This window comes from Sus scrofa, chromosome 2 (assembly GCF_000003025.6).
Source record: "Sus scrofa isolate TJ Tabasco breed Duroc chromosome 2, Sscrofa11.1, whole genome shotgun sequence".
Taxonomy (NCBI): Eukaryota; Metazoa; Chordata; class Mammalia; order Artiodactyla; family Suidae; genus Sus; species Sus scrofa.
The window spans coordinates 151,616,007-151,634,861 of record NC_010444.4 but is presented as its reverse complement, the minus strand read 5'-3'; the positions used below and the strand labels follow the sequence as shown (position 1 = coordinate 151,634,861).

General features: G+C 63.6%; 1 protein-coding gene across 1 annotated transcript in view; it reads right to left on the bottom strand.

The window, feature by feature from the left end:
- SYNPO (synaptopodin) overlaps positions 759-18,855 on the bottom strand; it is a 62,840-nt gene continuing 44,743 nt past the window's right edge. Inside the window, 3 exon segments of the mRNA XM_021085030.1 lie at positions 759-3,076; positions 3,079-3,385; positions 8,387-10,740. Of these exon segments, the coding sequence (XP_020940689.1) occupies positions 2,763-3,076; positions 3,079-3,385; positions 8,387-10,740 (2,975 nt within the window). The 3' untranslated portion in view covers positions 759-2,762.

Here is an 18,855-nt window from a genome sequence, read left to right as displayed (position 1 = left end):
GAACCTCCATGTGCCAAGGTTGTGGCCCTTAAAAAAAGAGGTTGGGTCAGAGGTGCACTAACCGCTCCCAGCAGGGCTGCACCGGAGGCGGGGAGCACCTGTCCCTGTGGGAGGATGGACGGTCCCAGGGCCTGTGTCTCATGCCCTCTTAAGAGGAAGCCTAGACTCCGCTTCGCACCACCTGACTTCAGCTTCCCAGAGAGGAAGGTGAGGGGTGCTCCCCGGTGAGGCCTCAGTCCCTGTCTCTGGGCAAAGATGCCCCCATCAGGAGGGCAGCACTTCTGATGGTCTGGGGCCTGAGCTCACTAGGCTTGCCTGGATCCTGACGTTACATCTCACAGGAGCGCCTCCTCCTCCCCGCAGCCCCCACCTGCCGTCAAGGAGCAGCCCCAGAGCACTGGGCCGTGACACAGCTTAACTGGCCCACTCCAGGGACAGTGCCCCGTGTCGGGGCCTGGGCAGTGCCACCTCGAGACGTCACCTTGCCTGGCTCCCGTGTTACACGGACAGGGAAGCTGAGGCCCAGAGAAGGGGGCGGTCCCGGGGGTCACGCAGCTAGCAGAGGACAGGACAGGACTCCAGCCTGGGGACTTCTTCTTGGGCCCCGAGTGTTCTCATTGTTCCCCGTCTCTCCTCATGGGCGCGGCTTCCGAGGCTCCCATCCCACACGTAGCAAACATTCCCACCCACCTGGAGTCGCACAGGCTGTTCCGTGGCTGTGGAAAAGGCTTTAACACGGTGGAAGATGACACAGGAGGTAGAAAGACGCAGGAAGCGTTTATTGAGAGCCAGAGCCGAACTCTACAGGAGGCAAAGGCAGGGCACAGGCAATCTCTAGTGTTAGTTGAGAGGACTGGGGAGAAGAAGGCGGGGACCGCCAGGATGAGCAGCAGCTCCCCAAGGCTGCCTCCTGCTGGCCCTTTGGGAGAAATGCAGGTGGAAGTGGATTTTTCTCGGCCGCTGCATCACCCAGTGACCTGAGGGTGGTTTTTCTCTGAAAGAGGCCCCTAGCCCCAGCCCCTCATGCTACCAGGGTCCCTGAAGCAGGTGGGGACTTCAGCAGTGTGATCGCTCGTGATGGACAAGCTGCGGCACCATCACTTCTTCCTCCCAGCAAGGCCTGTGTCCCCACCCTCAGGCCCTAGGAACCCTCTGGGATCCGTCCTCACTCCAGAGTGGCCCACCCTGACCCCAACTCTCTCCCGTCCGACCCCAGCTGGTCCTAGCCTCGCTCGCATCCCCCTGAGGGGTGTGTGAGGCTAACCGCTAACCCAAGGTCACCCTCTGTCCCTCACCTTTAGCGACATCCTGGTGTCCTTTCACCTACACCCATGGCTTTGGCCCTCAGCCAGTTCCAGCCCACCCCACCCCCACCCGCCCCACCCACCCCTACCCACACTTAGTATCCTGAAGCTGAGATTCTGAGCCTCTAGAGGGCACCACCAGCCAATTCTGGACACTATGGCCCTGGGGCACGTTCCTCCCCGTGTCCTTCCTAGGAACTGGCATCAGTCATTATGGCTTAAAGGGCAGGCCAGGGCCTGCAGCCAGGCACCCCAAGGTCACGGGCATAGACACTGGCGAGGCCAGAGTGCAATGGGAAAGAGATGAGGGGGAACAGTGCCCGCTCATCTGGTCACGATGGGGACGCTGTGGCCTGGAACTAAACACTCAGGTGCTTCCTAAGGGACCAGAAACGCAGGTAGACTCTGGTCTAACCCCTCACTCACCCGCCCGAGCTCACCTGCCCAGCCGGTCCTCCGGCCACACTCCCCCCTTCCTAATGCCATGGGGTGCCTTCAGGACTGGGCAAGCCCTCGGCCGTCTTCCGAGCCAGTCCAACCCCTGCTAGAATCTCCGCTATGCATCCTGGCCACTGCTGGCATACTTCCCTAACAAGGAAGCTTTGGGCTCTCTCTCTCCAAATGGGCCGCAGAGGATACAGCCAGAGGACAGCAGAGAGCCCCGCCAACTCTTCCCTCAGCAGCTCAGCCGTGAGCCCACAGCCTGCCCCGACTGCCTGGAAGGCCCAGGTCGGGGCTGCGGGGGCGGGCAGCACCCGCATCACTCCCGGAGGCCAAGCACCAGGCCGAGGGGAGACCCTCGCCTTAGGATGGGCCTGTCTCTGGCTGCAACGCCCTGGGCAGCCTGCGTGGGGAGGGATCTTCCCACCTCTTCTCTCCAGAGAGGCAGGCAGGGCACATTGAGCCGGCCTGGGAGACCCTCTCTAAAGGTCACCGAGGTAAAAATAGAGCTTGTCAGGGAGGGGTGGAAAACAGCTGCTCCTGCCTGGGACCTGGTGCCAGGGCCTGGCCAGGCAACCTAGGATCCTCTGAACACACCCGTCCAGTGCCAGGCTCCAGAGAGCAGGGCCAGGAAGGGAGGGAGGCGGAAGGAGCCCTTCAAAGCAGCAAGTCTAGGCTCCATACGTACAAGATCCGCCCTCTTCCAAGGCCAAGGCACTGGCGTGTCTGCTGACGGAGGGGGATCTGGACGTTTGCAGATCGCCTCGGCCAAAGCTCTATTAGACGGATGGGAAAGCTGAGGAGCGGAGGAAGGGTCTTTCCCACAATGACTGAATGACAGAGCCAGGGCTGGGACCCCAGCTCGGACCGCCGCGCCCCCTCCGCCCCCCCCAGGCCTGCACCCCTTATCTAAGAGGCCGGACCCCTCGGGGTCGTGGTGCTGGGGTCTCCCAACCCGATGACTCGTCTTTCAGTTCAGCCCTCCCGGGGCGGGGATGGGCCGTGGGCAGGGAGGCTTTAGGTGGAGCAGGAGGCCTCGCTGGGGAGGCTGCCGCGCTTGAGCCTCAGGCTGCCGTTCCACCCTCGGGGACAGATGTTGTAGCCGAGGATGCCGGGCGACTTAGCCCCGGAGTCCTCGGAGTCGAGGGACACGTCGGAGTCCGTGGGCGAGCGGCGGTAGGGTAGGGGCCTGCGCGGCGCGGGCAGCGGGCTCCGAGGGATGGGAGCGAAGGTGGCCGCGGCGGGGCTGGGCCGGGCGGGCAGCGGCGAGCGCATGCGCGGCGGCGGCGGCGGCGGCGGCGGCGCGCCGGGCGGGGGAGGGGCCGCAGGCGTTCGGCGCCCGCCGGCCGCGGGGAGGCGCTCTTGCGCCGGGCCGCGTTGATGATGTTTCGCGCCAGGAGCGCCTGCAGCTGGCGGCTGGGGGGCCGCGCCTCGGGCTCGGGCCGCAGCGGGGACACAGAGCGCTCGCTCCACGAGGGGGACATGGGCGGCGGCGGCAGCGGCGGCGGCGGGGGGCTGCTCATGCGGCTCCCACGGCCCGGCTCCCACGGCCCCGGGCTCACCCAGCCGTCCAGGCTGCTGGGGGGCCGAGATGCTGCTGGCGTCCAGGGCGGGGAGGTGGGCAGGCTCTCCCGGCGGTCCTGGGGAGAGAGCAGAGAGGGTGGGGCCGGCGTTAGTGCTGAGCTCGGCGGTACTCGGTCGGAAGGGACCGAGTCGCCAGTGTCCACTGGGAGTCGAAAGGCCAGCGGCCAGAGTCGGGTCGTGCCTGCAGGAAAACACAGGTGTCCCAGCTTTTCACGTCTCAGGAGCTAGAAAGAGCCCACACTGCCTGCCCCTGTGCTCAACAGGGAGGCCGACGACTAGCGGTTTAAGAAGCCTTTACTACTGCATGAACTTGGGCAAGTTGCTTCAGCAACAGAAGCCACTCGAAGCCCCTGGGCTTCAGTTTCCTCCGCCGTGACACGGGGCTGTAATATAAGCGTGGACCCCACAGGGTTGTTGTGAGGAGTAAGTGAGCTAACTGGGGGAAATGAATATCACAGTATCGGGGGATCGCCTGGAAGAGTAAAGTGCGGCACAGAGGTCAGCTGTCATAGACATGCTGGAAGGATCAGGGGAAACTAACCAGACTGGTTCCCTGCTGGGAAATGGGCTGAAAAGGGCAGAATTCACAGCCACAGGGGTGGGAGTAAGGCTTGTAATGTGTTACTTCTTATGTAAGTTTGTTTTGAACCGTATGGATATATTATCTATTCAAGGATTAGAACTACTGATCATTGCTATTAAGGTTGGACCTGGGAAAGACCCCCTCAGTCCCCTGCTGTGTCGCCACGATCTCCTCCTAATTGCTTCTTGGACGCCTGGAGCAGAGAGGACGTGCCCACTGACAGATGCAAATGCAGAAGGAAGCTGGGTGGTTCCTCCATGGGGAGCACCCTCCCCTCACAGGGGTTCTTGCCAGCATGCCATGGGCGTGGGGGTTCTGTGAGCTCAAGTTGGTGACTTCTTTGAGGTCAGGAAGCACTGCTCTGCCATACACATCGCTCCTGCTTCCTACCTCCTTAGGGACTTTGCAGTCTGCAGTCTTCTCCCATTCTTACTCTCTCACTGGCTCCTCAGAGTAGCCTGGGGACACAGCTGGCCTAATCACACTCAGGTTACCGTGAAGAAGGAGGAGTTCGGACGTGTGATTAGCTACACCCAGTGCGTGCTGCCCCACCAGGAAACGTGTGTGTGCCTGGGTGCTGCTCAGAGGCGGCAGGCAGGCTGACACGCAGTTTGAATGGCTTTGAAAGTGCAGGGCTTGGGGATCCGTGCTCAGCATGTATCTGCTAAACCATCCACCTGTTCAGCCAATCATATACCAGCAATAAGCCAGTCCACTCTGTCCTCAGTCTAATCCCTATTCATCAGCAGTCACTCCCTTCAGTGTCCCCTACCCAATCAAAATCTAGAACCAGGGAGTTCCCGTCGTGGCGTGGCGCAGTGGTTAACGAATCCGACTAGGAACCATGAGGTTGCGGGTTCGGTCCCTGCCCTTGCTCAGTGGGTTAACGATCTGGTGTTGCCGTGAGCTGTGGTGTAGGTTGCAGACGCGGTTCGGATCCCGCGTTGCTGTGGCTCTGGCGTAGGCTGGCGTAGCTCCGATTAGACCCCTAGCCTGGAAACCTCCATATGCTGCAGGAGCGGCCCAAGAAATGGCAAAAAGACAAAAAAAAAAAAAAAAAAAAAAAATCTAGAGCCATTCATAAGATCCATTCTCTCATCCAATCAGTAACCAGCCACAGCCAAGCCATCAGCCTCTCCTCCAATCAGCATCTAATTTCGCCCATCAAAAGGAAGCCATAAAGACTCTTCCCAAACGCGGCAGCTACTGGCTGAGCCCAGACTCGGGAGTGGAGCGAGTCCTTTGGTTTTCACGGGATGGTCATGTTAGGGACCCCCTCCAAGGCCCCAGTCATCAAGTAGGAAAGTTAAAGCTCAGCCTGGGCTCCATTCCTTGACTCCCAGTGTCAGAGCTGCCTACACGTGAACCAGAGACACTGCGAGCTGCTGTCTGTGAGCCATTTCAGGAATCTTTCAGTCAGCCTGGCTGGCAAGTGGGGCCAAGAATCATGAGCCGAGCCCATCAGCAAACCCTGAGGCAGAGGGGCCAGGGTTCTCATCCGGGAGAGGAGCAGGCTGGGGCAAGGAGGAGCTGCGGTAACTGTCTGAAATCTCCAAGGGTGTCTCCACCTTTGGTGGCCACAGGGGAAGGCGAGGGCCAGCAAGCGGAAGGAGTGGTAGCATGGACTTCTCAGGATGCCTTGGTTGGGATGCTGGGGGCGGCGGGGAGCAGCTCGTCATCTTCTGGAGGTGGGCCAGGGCCTGACCTCATCAGGACTGCCAGGTCTCGGTACTGACTTGGTGCATGTATATGTGTGTTGGGGGGGGGTATAACACAAAAAGCTGCGGGGAATCAGAACAATTCACTTTCTGACAAAGATGTCAATGTGTCGTGTACACCAGAACTCCCCGGAGATGCACATGGGTGATAATTCAAAAGGGGGCACCCACTTAACCCAGCCCCAGCCCCAAAGCAGGGCACGTGTGTGGGGTGAAGGCTGGAGCGGACAGTCCATATAACTACCAGAGCAAGGACACGAATCGGCAGCAGCCTCCGTGACCCTGTCATTGCGTGCAAGGGGACACTGAGGCCCAGAGCTGGACGGGGCTGTCTAAGGTCACACAAGGAGTCAGGTGCAGATCCAGCACTAGAACCTATTTTCTGGCTCTTGACTGGCAGTTTGTTCCGCTCCTCCAGGGGCAGAAGTTCACTGTTTTCAGGAACTAGGCAGTGATGGTCCTGGGAAGTGGCCAGAAATCCATCATTGCCGGGGTGGGGGAAGCCAAAGGGAACCAGAAAATACATATGCCCTGGCCGCAGGCACTTAAGTTCCACTTTCCAAGAATTCAAACAAACCCGGAGTGTAAGGGGCGTGGGTTCCCCCACCCTCTACACGCTTTTTGGCCAAACTCCAAAGGAAGGAGAAAACGACGCGACTTCCCCAGGATTCTGGCTCCCTGAGCGCTGACCCTGGGGAGGGGGAGGGCGGCCCTCACTTCCCAGGCAGCACACGTCTGTGCCCAGGGCAGATGCAGACACTCGGCAGACAGGGCAGGCAGCACGCGGGGGCACCCGGGCTCGCCCACAGCAATCGCCCAGTCCCAGTCCCAGCCCCCGCCCCCAGCCAGAACCCGCGAGGCGAGAGAGGGCCCTGACCGCCAGCCAGCGAGCGCGAAGAAAGAAAGAAGCGAGACAGGTTGGAGGCAGTGTATTGAGAACAGGAGAGAAAGGAGGCTGAGGAAGAGCAGGAGCCGCGGGGTGGAGGGCGGCTCTGGCCCTGCGGCGGCCCCAGGGGTGAAGGGAGGCGGTCGGTGTCGCGGGCGTCACTCCATCCTGGGAGGGGCTCGGCAGGGAGGAGCTGGGCCCACTCGCGACACCCCACGCGTGCCCCCCTATTCTGGGCCAAATGCGGAGCCGCTGTTGCCATGGAGACGAGAAAGCTCAGCCCAGCGCAGGTGCCGCCTCCACACCCCTCGCCCTGCCGAGCCCAGAAATAGGGCCGTGGAGGAGAGGGGGTGGTGTCTTGGGACGCTTCCATCTGAATGCGGCCTCCTGCGGCTCTGTTCTCTCACACCCCCGACAGGGCCCGGCTCGGGGATGCTGCAGCGCCCGAGGGTGTCAGAGGCCCTGAGAACTGCAGCCCGCCGGACTCGAAACCCTCCCAGTGCGAACGGGGAAACCGAGACCCAAAGACCCACGTGGAGACGGGCTTGAGACCCGGATCTCCTGAGTCCCAGCCTCTCCTTCAGACCCTTAAGGCCTCCTCTGTCCCTGCTAGTGGCTGGGCACCTGCCCCAGGCCTGGCCACGCCCCCACTGTTGAGGGGTCCTGAGCCTGCGCAGTCCTTGCCTGAACGTCCCATCTCCCGGCCTCTCCTGCCAGCCACACCCTCCCCAGGCCGCCCCTCTCCTCCCAGGGGCCTGTCTTATTACTCACAAGGGCTTTCTTCCAAAGCACCAGCCTTTCTCTCAATGCTCACAGACTGTCACAGCTAGGAGGGCCCAGAAAGGGAAAGTGACTTGGCCAAAGTCACACAGCAAACAGGAGGCTGAGATGGGACCCTCCTCTTCTGCCTCTCTCCCTGAGGCCCCTTCCATGACACACACACACCAAGAGGCTGCTTTCAGTCGGGCAGACCTAGGCTGTGCGGAAACCCAAACAGCGGGTGGACGCACTGCTAAGGGCCTGTCTCCTAGCTGCACACGCACCCACCCATCCTCATCCAGGGCTCTCTGTCTCGGGCGTCCCCGGCACCTCCCACACCCCGGAAGAGCGAGGGCAAGCCCGGTGGGCCTAGGGCGGGGGTCTGGGCTGAACTGCCGGAGTTCTCTCCTAAGTGGGGGTGGACGTTTGCGGAGGCAGGAAAGGCAGCTGAGCAGAGGGGTGGGAAGAGGAGCAGCAGGCAGCAGTGGTGGGCTGAGTCCTCATCCAGCAGAACCCAGGAGAGAAGAAAATGTGGAGGCCGAGCCAAAGGTCTCTGAAGCGGTGGAGAGCAAACAGGCTCCGGAAGGCAGAGGAGGGAGAGACAGACCCGTGAGGGGAGAAGCCAGCAGCAGGCAGAGGGACACGGAGGCGGCCGAGGAGGCAGACCCTTGGCTGGCTGGCTCCTCGGGCACGGGCAGGCTCTGTTTGCTGCAGAAGCCCTGGCGGGTCCCCTCTAGGCCTCTCCTCAGCAAGTCGCTGGCATCTGGACAGCTCCGAGGGCCAGGGAAAGCCCCCGCCTCACGCGGGCCTGCCCAGGGCGTGCCGCTGGCTCTGGGCCCCTCCTCCCCACCCAGGAGCAGACCTCAGACCCCTCAGGCGCGGGGTCCAGCCGCCTGGTGGTCGGGGAGGGGCAGCCGGGAGGTGACTTGCCCGAGGTCACAGAGCTAGCCGCTGCGGCATCCGCCCTTGAGCAACGAGCGCGACTCGCCGGCCGCGGCCCTGGGCCGCTGCCTGCCACGCCTGCCCTCCGTCCAGCCTTCGGGCCGGGGCTCTGACGGGCAGTGGGGCCCCCGCGGGGCCGCTACTTGAAGCAGAAGGAAGGCTTCCACACCTGGGCCTCGATGCCGGCGTTGCGCGTGGAGAAGGAGGGCCTGGGGGCCTGCTTGGCTCGGGGAGACCACGCCCTGGAGGGAGACACAGGCGAGACGTCACTGCCGTAGGGGGGACTCACGGCGGCGGGCTGGAGGCCGTCCTGGCCCGGGGAGGCGTGGAGGCCGGGAGAGGAGCGCGGGGGCCGAGGCAGCGCGGGCGACGGCGGGAAGGCCGCCTTGGGCAGCGCGGGGCCCAGGTCCAGGGAGCTGGGCTTGGCCGGCGCGGCGGCGGCTCGGGGCACGGCCTTGGGCGGCTCCTTGATGGGCGAGAGCACGAAGAGCGAGGGCCGCAGCTGGTAGGGCGGCTGCTTGGTGGGCTCGGGGCGCAGGACCCCGTTCTCGGGCAGGAAGCCGTGGTAGAGCGAGGCGGGCGGGGTCCGCGCGGGGCTCCGCGACGCCACGCGGAAGGCGCCGGGCGCGCTGGCCGAGTACTTCCAGGAGGACGGCAGGGACATGGTGGGCGAGGGGCAGCGCGCCAGGTCGGGGTGGCCGGCGGACTCGATGACGTACTTCTCCATCCGCGACTGGCGGCGCGCGTAGAGCTCGGCGCCCTTCCCCGAGGCCTCGGAGAGGTTCTGGTTGGGCTTGGGCTTGGGCTTGGCCTGGATGCGCGGCGACTTGAGGCAGGAGGCCCACTCGGGGAGAAGCTCCTCGTGGGCCGCAGGGCTGGCCCTGTCCCGGGGCGCGGGCTCCTGCTGGAAGTTGGAGGCCTCGGCCCCCAGAGCGAAGGGCTCCTCCTCCGCGGCCGCCTCCCCCTGGTCCCGTTGCCTCCGCTTCTCGTCGGCCGTCTGGACCAGGTCCAGCAGGTCTGGGTTGGGGGTCACCTTCGGCTTCTCCACGAAGGTGAACATGGACTTGCGGCTGCCCCTGCGGGCCATCGACTCCTCCAGGATGCCCGTCTTGCTGGCCGGCCCCGCCTGGCCCTTCAGATGAGAAGGCTGGGGGTCGGCGCCGGGGTAGAGGGCGGAGTAGGACGGCGGAGACCGAACCCGGGAGGCCGGGGGCGCGGCGGACAAGGTCTCTGCGTAGGTGGGGGGTGGGGCGAAGTTCCCCAAGGGGCGTCTCTCCAGGGCGGGGCTCCGCTGTGCCACCAGGGGCCTCCTCTCCAGCACGGGGCTGTGGGACACCAGGTGTCTCTGCGGCCGCGGGCTCCTGTCTGCCGTGCTGGGGGCCTGGGGAGCGGGGGTCTTCCCCGCGGGATGTCGTCTCCCTACCAGGGGGCTCCGCTCCACCTGGCTGGTGCTCCCTGGCGCCTGGACCCCAAAGGGCCTGGCCGTCCTGTTGACCACGGACTGGGGCTTGGCCAGCGTGAGGTGGACCTCGCTGTACAGCTTGGTGGGCATGGTGGCAGCTGCCCGCGCGGACGTCTCTGGTTCTGGTGACACCACGGGGGCGCCGTGCTGGACATCGATGAGCAGGGAGCTGGACTTGAAGTCTGGGGCTGGGGGCCCAGAGCCGGAGATGGAGGTGACTTCTCGGGAGAAGGTGCTGGTGGTGGTAGGGGGGGCTGAAACCTTGTCAATTCGGAGTGTGCTGGATCTCACCTCCGCAGCTGCCTCCTGGGGTGGCCCGCTAGCGCCCGGGGTGCTGGGCTGGAAATCTGGCACTGTGCCACTTGGTGGGAGCGGTGCCTCTGCGGAATTCTGTTGGATGCTAGAAAGTGGCAGGCTCTGGGGGGTGACAGGTGCCGCTAGGTTCTCATTGACGTCTGTGACTGGCAGGTTGTGGTGGCCGTTAGAAGCTGGCGTGATGAGCGTGGTGCTGGGTGAGGGAGGGTTTTGGTTGACATCTGCCTCTGGGCTGTCGGCCTCCGCCGGGGGTGGGGTTGGTGGGGTCTGCTGGGCCTCTCGGTTCTGGGACAGGTGGAGCCCATTGGCCGTCAGCAGGGCTGCGTTCTCCTTCAAATAAACCACCAGCGGCACCTCCTCCTCCTCGCTGGCCATCTTCTCCAGGTGCCGCAGCAGGCCGGCTTCCTCCGAGCAGCCCTCCATGCTGTGACCAGGGCCTCTGATGACGTCAGCGCTCTGGCAGGCGGGGCGTCTGGGAGGGCCTGGCTCAGGGGGCAAGCGAGGAGTCAGGCCGAGCCCCGGGGCATGGCCTGCGGGGCTGGCAGGGGGCACTCCCGAGGGCTCCCGCCCCCTCCGGCCGTGGCTTTCCAAGGTGAACTCGTTCACCCTCTCCCGGCGCCTGTTGAAGAGCTGGACGCCCCGGGAGCTGGAGCTGGGCGGGGTGGTGAGCTGGGCTGCGATCTGCCGGCTCCTCGCCTTGGCCTCTTTGAGGTCCTTCTCGGTCAGGCTAGGGCTCCGGCCCAATTCTGCGGGAGGGACAGAGGCGGGTTAGCAGGTGGGCATTGCAGAGCCACAGGGGTGCGCACGCAGACAGCCGGCCAGAGGGTCCCCCGCGCCCTCCTCCAGATGGCTGTTTCCCCTGGAATTTGATCCGTTTCCCAGCATCTCCTCTGCTCATAAAGACCCCGGCAGCGAGCGTGGCCCGACGCAGATGCCAGGACTCGTGAAAACCCTCCTGATTTCACCCTTTCCGGACGAACCGCGCGAAGGGCGTTGACGAGGCACTTTACCCAACTCAGCAGGACCACCTCACAGCTAATCCCCCAGTCACCTCGTGCCACCTTCGCCTCGCTCACCGGCTTTCCACTCCTCGGAAATGCCAACTGGGTGCTGCCCTGGGGCCTTTGCACCCGCGGTTCCCTCTGCGTGGGTTGACCTCTCCCGGGGGACCTGCTCTTTCCGCCTGGGACTCGGGTGAGGGTCACGTCTCCGGAGGGGCCCTCCTCTCTAATCGGCCCCCCTCGCCCCCACCCATCCCTTTGTCTTGTTCTCGGCACAGCGTCCGGCGCAATGCTACATGACCCTCTTTGCACGTCGCCTTGTCTGTCATTTGTCCCCCACCTGGGGCATAAGCTCGGAAGGGGCGGAGACCTTGCCTGACCCGTTCCGCCCTCTAACCTTGGCCCCTAGAATAGCGTCTGGCAGAAAGCGGCACGGGAGCATCCGTGCATGAAAGAACCGGCAGGACATTGCCCACGTGCCTTTTTAGGGCCCTTTACACGTTCACACTCACGTCAACACGAACGTGGTCTCAAACTCAGCTGTCAACACAAAGCGCTTCCTCTTTCGAGAAGAGGTAATCCATTGACAGGGTCTATGGATCTTTAAAAACTTTAACACATCAAAAGGTGTACAGCGAGGAGTTCCCGTTGTGGCTCAGCAGGTTAAGAACCCAACTAGGATCCATGAGGAGGCAGGTTCGATCTCTGGCCTGGCTCAGTGGGCTAAAGATCCGGTGTTGCCACAAGCTGTGGTGCAGCTCACACACATGGCTCGGATCCAGCATTGCTGTGGCTGTGGTGGAGCTGCAGCTCCGATCCGACCCCTAGCCTGGGAACCTCCATGTGCCGCGGGTGCGGCCTTAAAAAGACAAAGAAAAAAAAGGTGCCCAGTGACAAATGTCCTTCCACCTCTGAGCACGCCACACAAGTCAGGTAACAGCTGTTACTAGTGTCTTCAAAGCCCTTGCAGAATTTCCTCCCATTTTCATGAAAATAATTATTTAAAAATGCTCATACTTTTAACATTATGAAAGTGCTAAACCGGGCTCTTTTCAGGAGTGACTGTGCTGAGCATTGCTCGGCGTCGCCTCGTCCGCACGGGAACACGGGACGTGGGCCTCACTGGGCCACTTTACAGAAGTGAAAATGAGGCCCAGAGACTTGGATGAAACGCCCCTAAGATCTCACAGCGAAGAGGGCAGGGTCCCCTCGAGAGCCGCAGCACGTGCTCAAGCTGCCTGCTTGTCCCAAAGTTCGCTCGGAAGTGGGGTTTCAGTCTGGGACTGGAGTCTGGGGCCCGAGGTCAGGGATCAGCCCGGCGTGGGCCCATCTCCATCCATACCCTCGCCACAGGCCACCGTGTCTCCGTGCTTCCCCACTGCCCAGCTGGCACGCGGTTTGTGCTCACTCGTGCATACTGGATAAGGAGTGACGAGGTGGATGCGTGACTAAGGGGACCTGTGGACGCTGGGACAGTCTGTGGCCGTCGCCCCTCCCCCGCCGAGGGAAGCTCATTAGTTCTGGTGGGACGTGGTCCTGCCTGCCCGCTTCCTTGCCCCCATCAGCGCGGCCATGACGTGCTGAGTGGGCCCCCGGGGATGGTTCTCCTGGGCATCTTGCCAGCAAGGCTCAGAACTTGTGGGCTCCCGGAGCTGGAAGGGCCCTTAGAGAGGAGCTATTTCCTACCACCCCCATTTTACAGATGAAGAAACTGAGGTCCGAGGAGTGGTGCAGGACAGAGCACACGCTGGGGGCAGCAGAGAGGTCCCCACAGAGCCCGGGGTAGGGGGCGGGGGGGGGGTGCTGCGGACGGCTGCTTCGCTGGGACCAGGCCCAGGAGCCAAAGGCCCCAACCTCCTTCTTCCTTCCTCCCATCAAGACCTGATGCTCCCCACTCACCCCTCTGCCCACCTGTGCCCCCATGCGCCCTGACACCTGCTTCCTCCTGGTGGGGCGCCTCTCTCGTCTGGCTCACCCCATCTGTAAAAGATGAAGACTCTGGGGACTGGGCCAGGCTGCTCCCCTGGGGGGGCTCTTAGGGAGGGGCCAGACCCCCAGCAGGGCCTTGAGAGGTGGCTGGGCTCATGTAATGTCCCTGCTTAGAAGCCAGGCCTTCAGCCCAAGTCCAGGCTCTGCTGTTTGCTGGCCGTGTGACCGTGGCAAGTTCCTGCCACTCCTGAGTCAGTTTCCTGAACTGAGCAGACGGTGATCAAGGCACTGACGTTAGGCTGCGAGGCGAGCATGAGGTCCCACGTGCCGCGCAGTCACCGAGCCTGAGTAGACAGAGTAGGCAGGGTGGGGGCTCGCGCTTCCCTGCGCCGTGCTGGCAGCTGGGGTCCCCGTGAGACCCCCCTGGAAGGGGTCAGTGCTACTTTAGCAAAGGACCTTCATTCACCGGATCGCGGTCCTGAGCAGGGTTGTGACCTTCTCCAGGTCACACAGAGGAGATTCCAGAGTTTTTGGGAGGCAGGGATCATTGCTTCAAATCACAGAACCTCAGGACCTCAGAGATGGCTGTCACCCGGCTCCACCCCCCCCAATTCCTGTGTCCCTGAAACCGCACCCCTGAGTGTACAAGCCTCTACACACCCAGCTGACAGGAAGCTCACTTCCCTGAGGGGGTGCCTTCCACTGACGCATTCCTGAGCCGCAGAGGGGCTCCTTCCGCAGCCCCTGCCCCTCCACACGGCTCGGCCCCCCAGCCCCGCAGAAAAAGAGCCTCCCCTCCGCCACGAGACAGCCCTGCAGAGAACCCGTCACAAGTCACGGCCCCGCGAGGCACGGTCAGGATACACATGCCTAGTCCCGCCAGCGTTTCTCATACCTCGGACCCAGACGCGCGCTTTGCACCGGCGATCTGCCTCCCCTCCCACGGCAGTTCCACGCAGCCCCCGTTACTGTTATTGGCTCTGCAGTGATGGGAAAACTAAGACGCAGCGATGCTGTGAGCTGCCCAGGGTCGCGGAGCCAGAAGGGAACGGGCCGGGCCACCCCCCGCTTGGAGTCCCGAGGCTGTCGGCTCCCAGGCACCGGCTCCTCAGGGCTTCGGGGTTCGCGTGACGCAGGCGCCCCGGTCCCTGCCCTTCTCTGTCCCTTCTCTTCACTTCAAGGCCCCGGCCCCAGCCCCGCCCAAGACTGGTTCCAAATGCCACGGGGCTAGAAAATGCCCCATTGTCCGAGCCTGAAGGCCCCCGGGAGTCCGCTGACCTGGGGGCTTTAGGGAGGAAAAGGGTCACTGGGGAGGAGGCCGCGGGCCAGGACCTGGTCTGCTGACCTCAGCCAGGCCAGGAACCACCCTCCCACCTGCTGCTCTGGGACAAGAGGGACATAGCAGAGACGGCCAGGGGGTGACAGAGCCTGCCTCTGAAGGAGCTCCCGCGCCCCCATCCCAGCCCGCAGTGATTCCATGGAAAAGGAATTCGGCAGGAGGCGTGGACCAGGCCCAGCCAGCGGTCCAGACGACTTCTGCCACCCTGCGCAAACACAGCTGAGGGGACGGGGGCCGGGCCAACTCCGGGCATCCCAAGGGAGGCAGCTCCATCCCCAATTCCCCAGCCCTGGGGATGCCCCAGCCAGCTCCATCCAAGACTGCGGTCCCTGGTGTCAGGGGGATAAAGGTGGCCGGGGGCCGCAGGGGACTGGTCCCTTGCTGGGCCCCCAATCTGCCTGGCTCGCCCGCACTGTACACATCCTGACACCCCCCTTCTCTAAGCCTCTTGAGGGCCAGGTTGGGGTGCTGGCCCTTGAAAGACTCTCCCTGGACAGCGGGTGAGGGGCTCTGAAGATGAGCCTTCAGGAGATGAAGGCACGAGGGAGCCTCAGGGAAGAGCTGCCTGGGGTCAGGAGCCCTGGGTCTGCCTGCAGGACCCTGTGGGGGGAGGGGACCAGAGGCCGCCTACAGCCTTTAGAGCGAGGGTCTGGCTGCTGGCAGGGTGGAGCCCTCACCACAGCCGCCGTGCAAAGTGCTGTGCACTCCCACCCGTCCTCTCGCTGCATCCTCCCCACAGCCCCGGAGATAAGACCACTGCTCTTCCCAGTTTGCAGCTGAAAGCAGAGCTCGGAAAGTCCGGCCCCGGGCCATAGGCTTGTAAGGCGCAGAGCTGGGATGCGAATCCCTGTCTTTTTGCTGCGTCCCGTCTCCTCACCACCGGCTTCTGCGCCCTGACCTGGTGGGAGGCGCCCGCGTGCTGCCGGATGCTGGCCTGCAAACCCCTGAATCGGCAGCACCTCCTGGTCCGCGCCCCCGGTGGCACCATGTCCTCTGCACACCCAGCCCCCGGAGCAACTCGCTTTCTGACGCGTCTTCCTCTTGGGAGGCCAGCTGATAAACAGACCCTTCCTCAGGCAGAAACGACTGCTGGGGCATCATAAAAACCGCCCGAGGGGAAGGAGCTCCATGGGGGTCCCGAGACCTGGGTTCACGTTGTGCTCAGGCAGAGACGAGCCCTGCTGGCCGTCGGGCCTTTGGGACCGAGGATCCAAGAGGAGGCAGGTGGGGCAGGGGACGGAGGCCGGAGCACCAGGTCGGGACAGGGAGAGAATGCAGGGAAACGCTTCTTCCCACGGCTGCTGCCACCGCTGTCGTCAGTGGGATTGTTGGCGGGCGGGGGAGGGGACGGGGGGGGGGCGCGAGGTGGGAACAGATTCTGGCTGGACTCCATTCCTATTGCGGCTGCCTGGGAGTCCTGGCAACGGGACAGGTAAACAGGCTGGGTACACTGCCCCCCTGGAGGGTCCGGAAGGAACCAGGGCCTGGCCACTGCACAACCTCGGCCTCGGCCGGGCAGGAAGATGACCTGGGCCTGAGTAATGGCCTGGCTACCTTGCCAGTCCCTGCCTCACATCCTGCCTGCTGAAGGGAGGAAATGAGCCAGGCTCCTTTCCCAGGGCCATCTCCCTCCACGCCAGAGTCCCGGGAGGGCAGCCTGACGGGGTCCCCACAGGCGGCCAGGCCTCCTCTCAGAGGAGACCGATTCCTCAGAGGTGGGCAGGAGTGCCAGGGGGGCATGGAGGACCCCTGACCCAGCTCCCGCCTGGCCACCAGCAGGTCGGCCCAAGTCATCACATGTCCCTCCCTTGACGCCCAGGGGGACCTGAGACCAGAGGGGGATGCCGCAGGCCCCAAGTCACACGCTCCAAACCCCAGAGGCCCCTTTGGGCACTCGCACTACTCACTCCGCTGGGTCCTCCTGCAGCCCAGCTTCCCCCTGGACGCGGAGCCGGCCGCGCGCTTCTCAAAGCCTCCGGGAAAGGCAGCCTCGCTGACAAAGAGGAAAATCCCACATGGAAAAGGCAACGCGGAGGAGCTGGATGTGACTTCTCTCCTCCACAGATGACTCAGCCTAGCTCTTTATCAGGAAAACCGATTTTGCAACAGCCTTTTAAATGGCCTCTCCGCCCCCAGTGTCTCCCCCGCCAATCTACCCGCCCCACGCTGCCAGATTCATCTTCCTCCCCCCCGGCTCCACTCGCCTGCCTCTCCGGCCGAGGGGGCATCAAGCGGCGAGTCCTCTGAGGGCCCGTCCGAGAGCAGGCGCTTCTGCCCTCTGCGCCCTCAGCAGTGGCCAGAGGGAGTCCCCGGGCCTGGCCCCACACCTGCGCCGTGACTTCGCACCTCCGCTGTGGGTTTGCACAGACCCCTCGGCCTGGCACCTCTTCCTGTCTCCCATCCTTTCCGCGTGCCCATCCCCCAGCCACCCCTCTAACGCGAGTAGCACCACCCCCTCCAGCAAGCTCCCCCAGACCTCCAGTATTTTATCCGCACCAGCTAATAACCTCGTCACTTTGCATCGTGTTCGTTTTAGCAAGGGTTTCCCTCCAGGTGTGCTCCCCACGTGGCACAGGGCACACGCTGCATTTACACAGCCCTGAGGGCAGCAGTCCCCTCGGGTCCGTGTTGGAGAAGAAACAGGCACAGTGGGTGAGGTGCCCGCTCAAGGTGGTCCAGCTCATCAGAGGCAGAGTTGGATTCGCACCCAGGGTGGCCCAGCACCTGCCACCTGCGCCACGCTGCCTCCTCCCGACGTCTTGCCTTGTAGCAGTCAGGGTCTGGGGCTCATTACCCCCCGAGACTGTAAGAGCCTCAGGGCAGGCGCCGTGTCCCCACACGTTCCCGGGGGACTTGCCGAGACTTCGGCGTGGATGGGGGTGCCGATGGTTAAGACGCTGCCTGGCTAAGGGCTGAGTGTGTACTTTCTCCCTGAATCCCCACAGCGACTCACACGGAGACTCCTCACCTCCGCTTTGCAGAGGCGGGAGAGCAATGGAGAGCAGAGCCAGAGGTCTGACTGCTCCCGGGCCCAGGCGCCTCCTTCTCAAGAGCTCTGCCCTGGAGCGGTGCTGTGCCACAGCACGTCAAGGATCTGGCTTTGTCTCAGCAGCAGTTTGGGTTGCTGCTGTGCCGCAGGTTCAATCCCTGGCCTGGGAACTTCCACGTGCCACAGGCACGGCCCCGCCCAAAAAAGGCTCTGCCTGCAAAGCAGGAGGCCTTGGAGCAGGAGGGGGCCTCAGAGGAAACACAGGTTGAGAAAGCTCAGGAGCCAAGGCCCAAGGGCAAGGAGGCTGGGACTGGCCCAGCTCCCAGTATCTCCCTACTGGCAGGGGGTCGGGACCAGGGGGGCAGGCAGGATGGGGGGGGTCTGGAGGGAAGCCGAGGCGAGGGCTCTGGTGCCTGGGCTCGAGGCTGCCCCTGTGGGCCGCAGGCACTGCTCACTGCCGGCTGGCGAGGCTCTGCTCTGGGGTCCTCTGCATAGGCGGGGTGCCAGCATCTCTGCCCTGTTCTGCTCTCCTGGCCTAACACCAATCTGCAGTCCGCCTTGCAGGGATCGGAAGTGTGACCCAGACAGGCGGGCTCACAGCACACCAGGAAGGCCTGGTTCACCGGGAGCCCAGCTCAGACCCAGGTTCTCACTCCGTCCAGCCCTGGTGAGGCAGGCCCGCCTCCCGCTCCCCCAAGCCCTCTCCTGCCGCATCAGCCCCCCTCCTCCCAGCCCTGGGAGCCCTGAGGACACAGGAGGGCCGCCACGCCCTCCCCTTCCAGAGAAAGCACTTAATCCAGGAGACAAAAAGGTGGCGAGCCAGGGCAGGGGAGACAGAATTTCCCCGAGACTGGGCCTCTGCGGGGGCTCAGGGACCCTAGCGCACTCTGCAGAGATGCAGGCCTTCCTCCTGGCCCCGTGGCAGCCAGGGGCCCCCCCGACTCAGCAGAGGCCGTTGCCCCGAGGGGTTCACCAAGTGGGGCCTAAGTGGCTGAAGGGTGAGCACCCCCACAGTCCACAGCCCCTGCATGCTTTACTCCGCCACGCATCCTGGAGGCGGATTCTGCATGAGTCTGGATCCCAAATTCATCGAGGTTTCAAGGCAGCGATCTAGAACGGTGGTGGTTCCTGGAGGAAGGGGAGGACAGGAAGGAGGGCGGGAGCCGCAAGGCGCTCGGGGAAGAGGGGATCAAGCCTCAAACGGCAGCACAGGTCGGAGAGGCAGACTCTGCCACCAAGGGCCAGGGGAGCAGGGCCTAGGGAGAGATGGATGGATGAGGACGAAGCAATCTGGGAAGGCTTCCTGGCGGAGGTGGCACATGCTGTGGGTCTTGAAAGATGGAGCTGTGGAAGCCGTCCAAGCAAGAGGACAGCCCAGTGGAGGCTGGAAGGGTGATCCCCACCCCTGCTCTCACCCCCACTCCGCTCTCACCCCTGATCAAGACAGCTGGAGACGGAGGGAGTTCCCTCGTGGTTCAGCGGGTTCAGGATTTGGTGTTGTTACTATAGCGGCTCGGGTGGCTGCTGTGCCGCAGGTTGGGTCCCTGGCCCAGGAACTTCCACAGGCCGTGGCACAGGAAAAAAAAAAAAGGCCCTTGGGGTG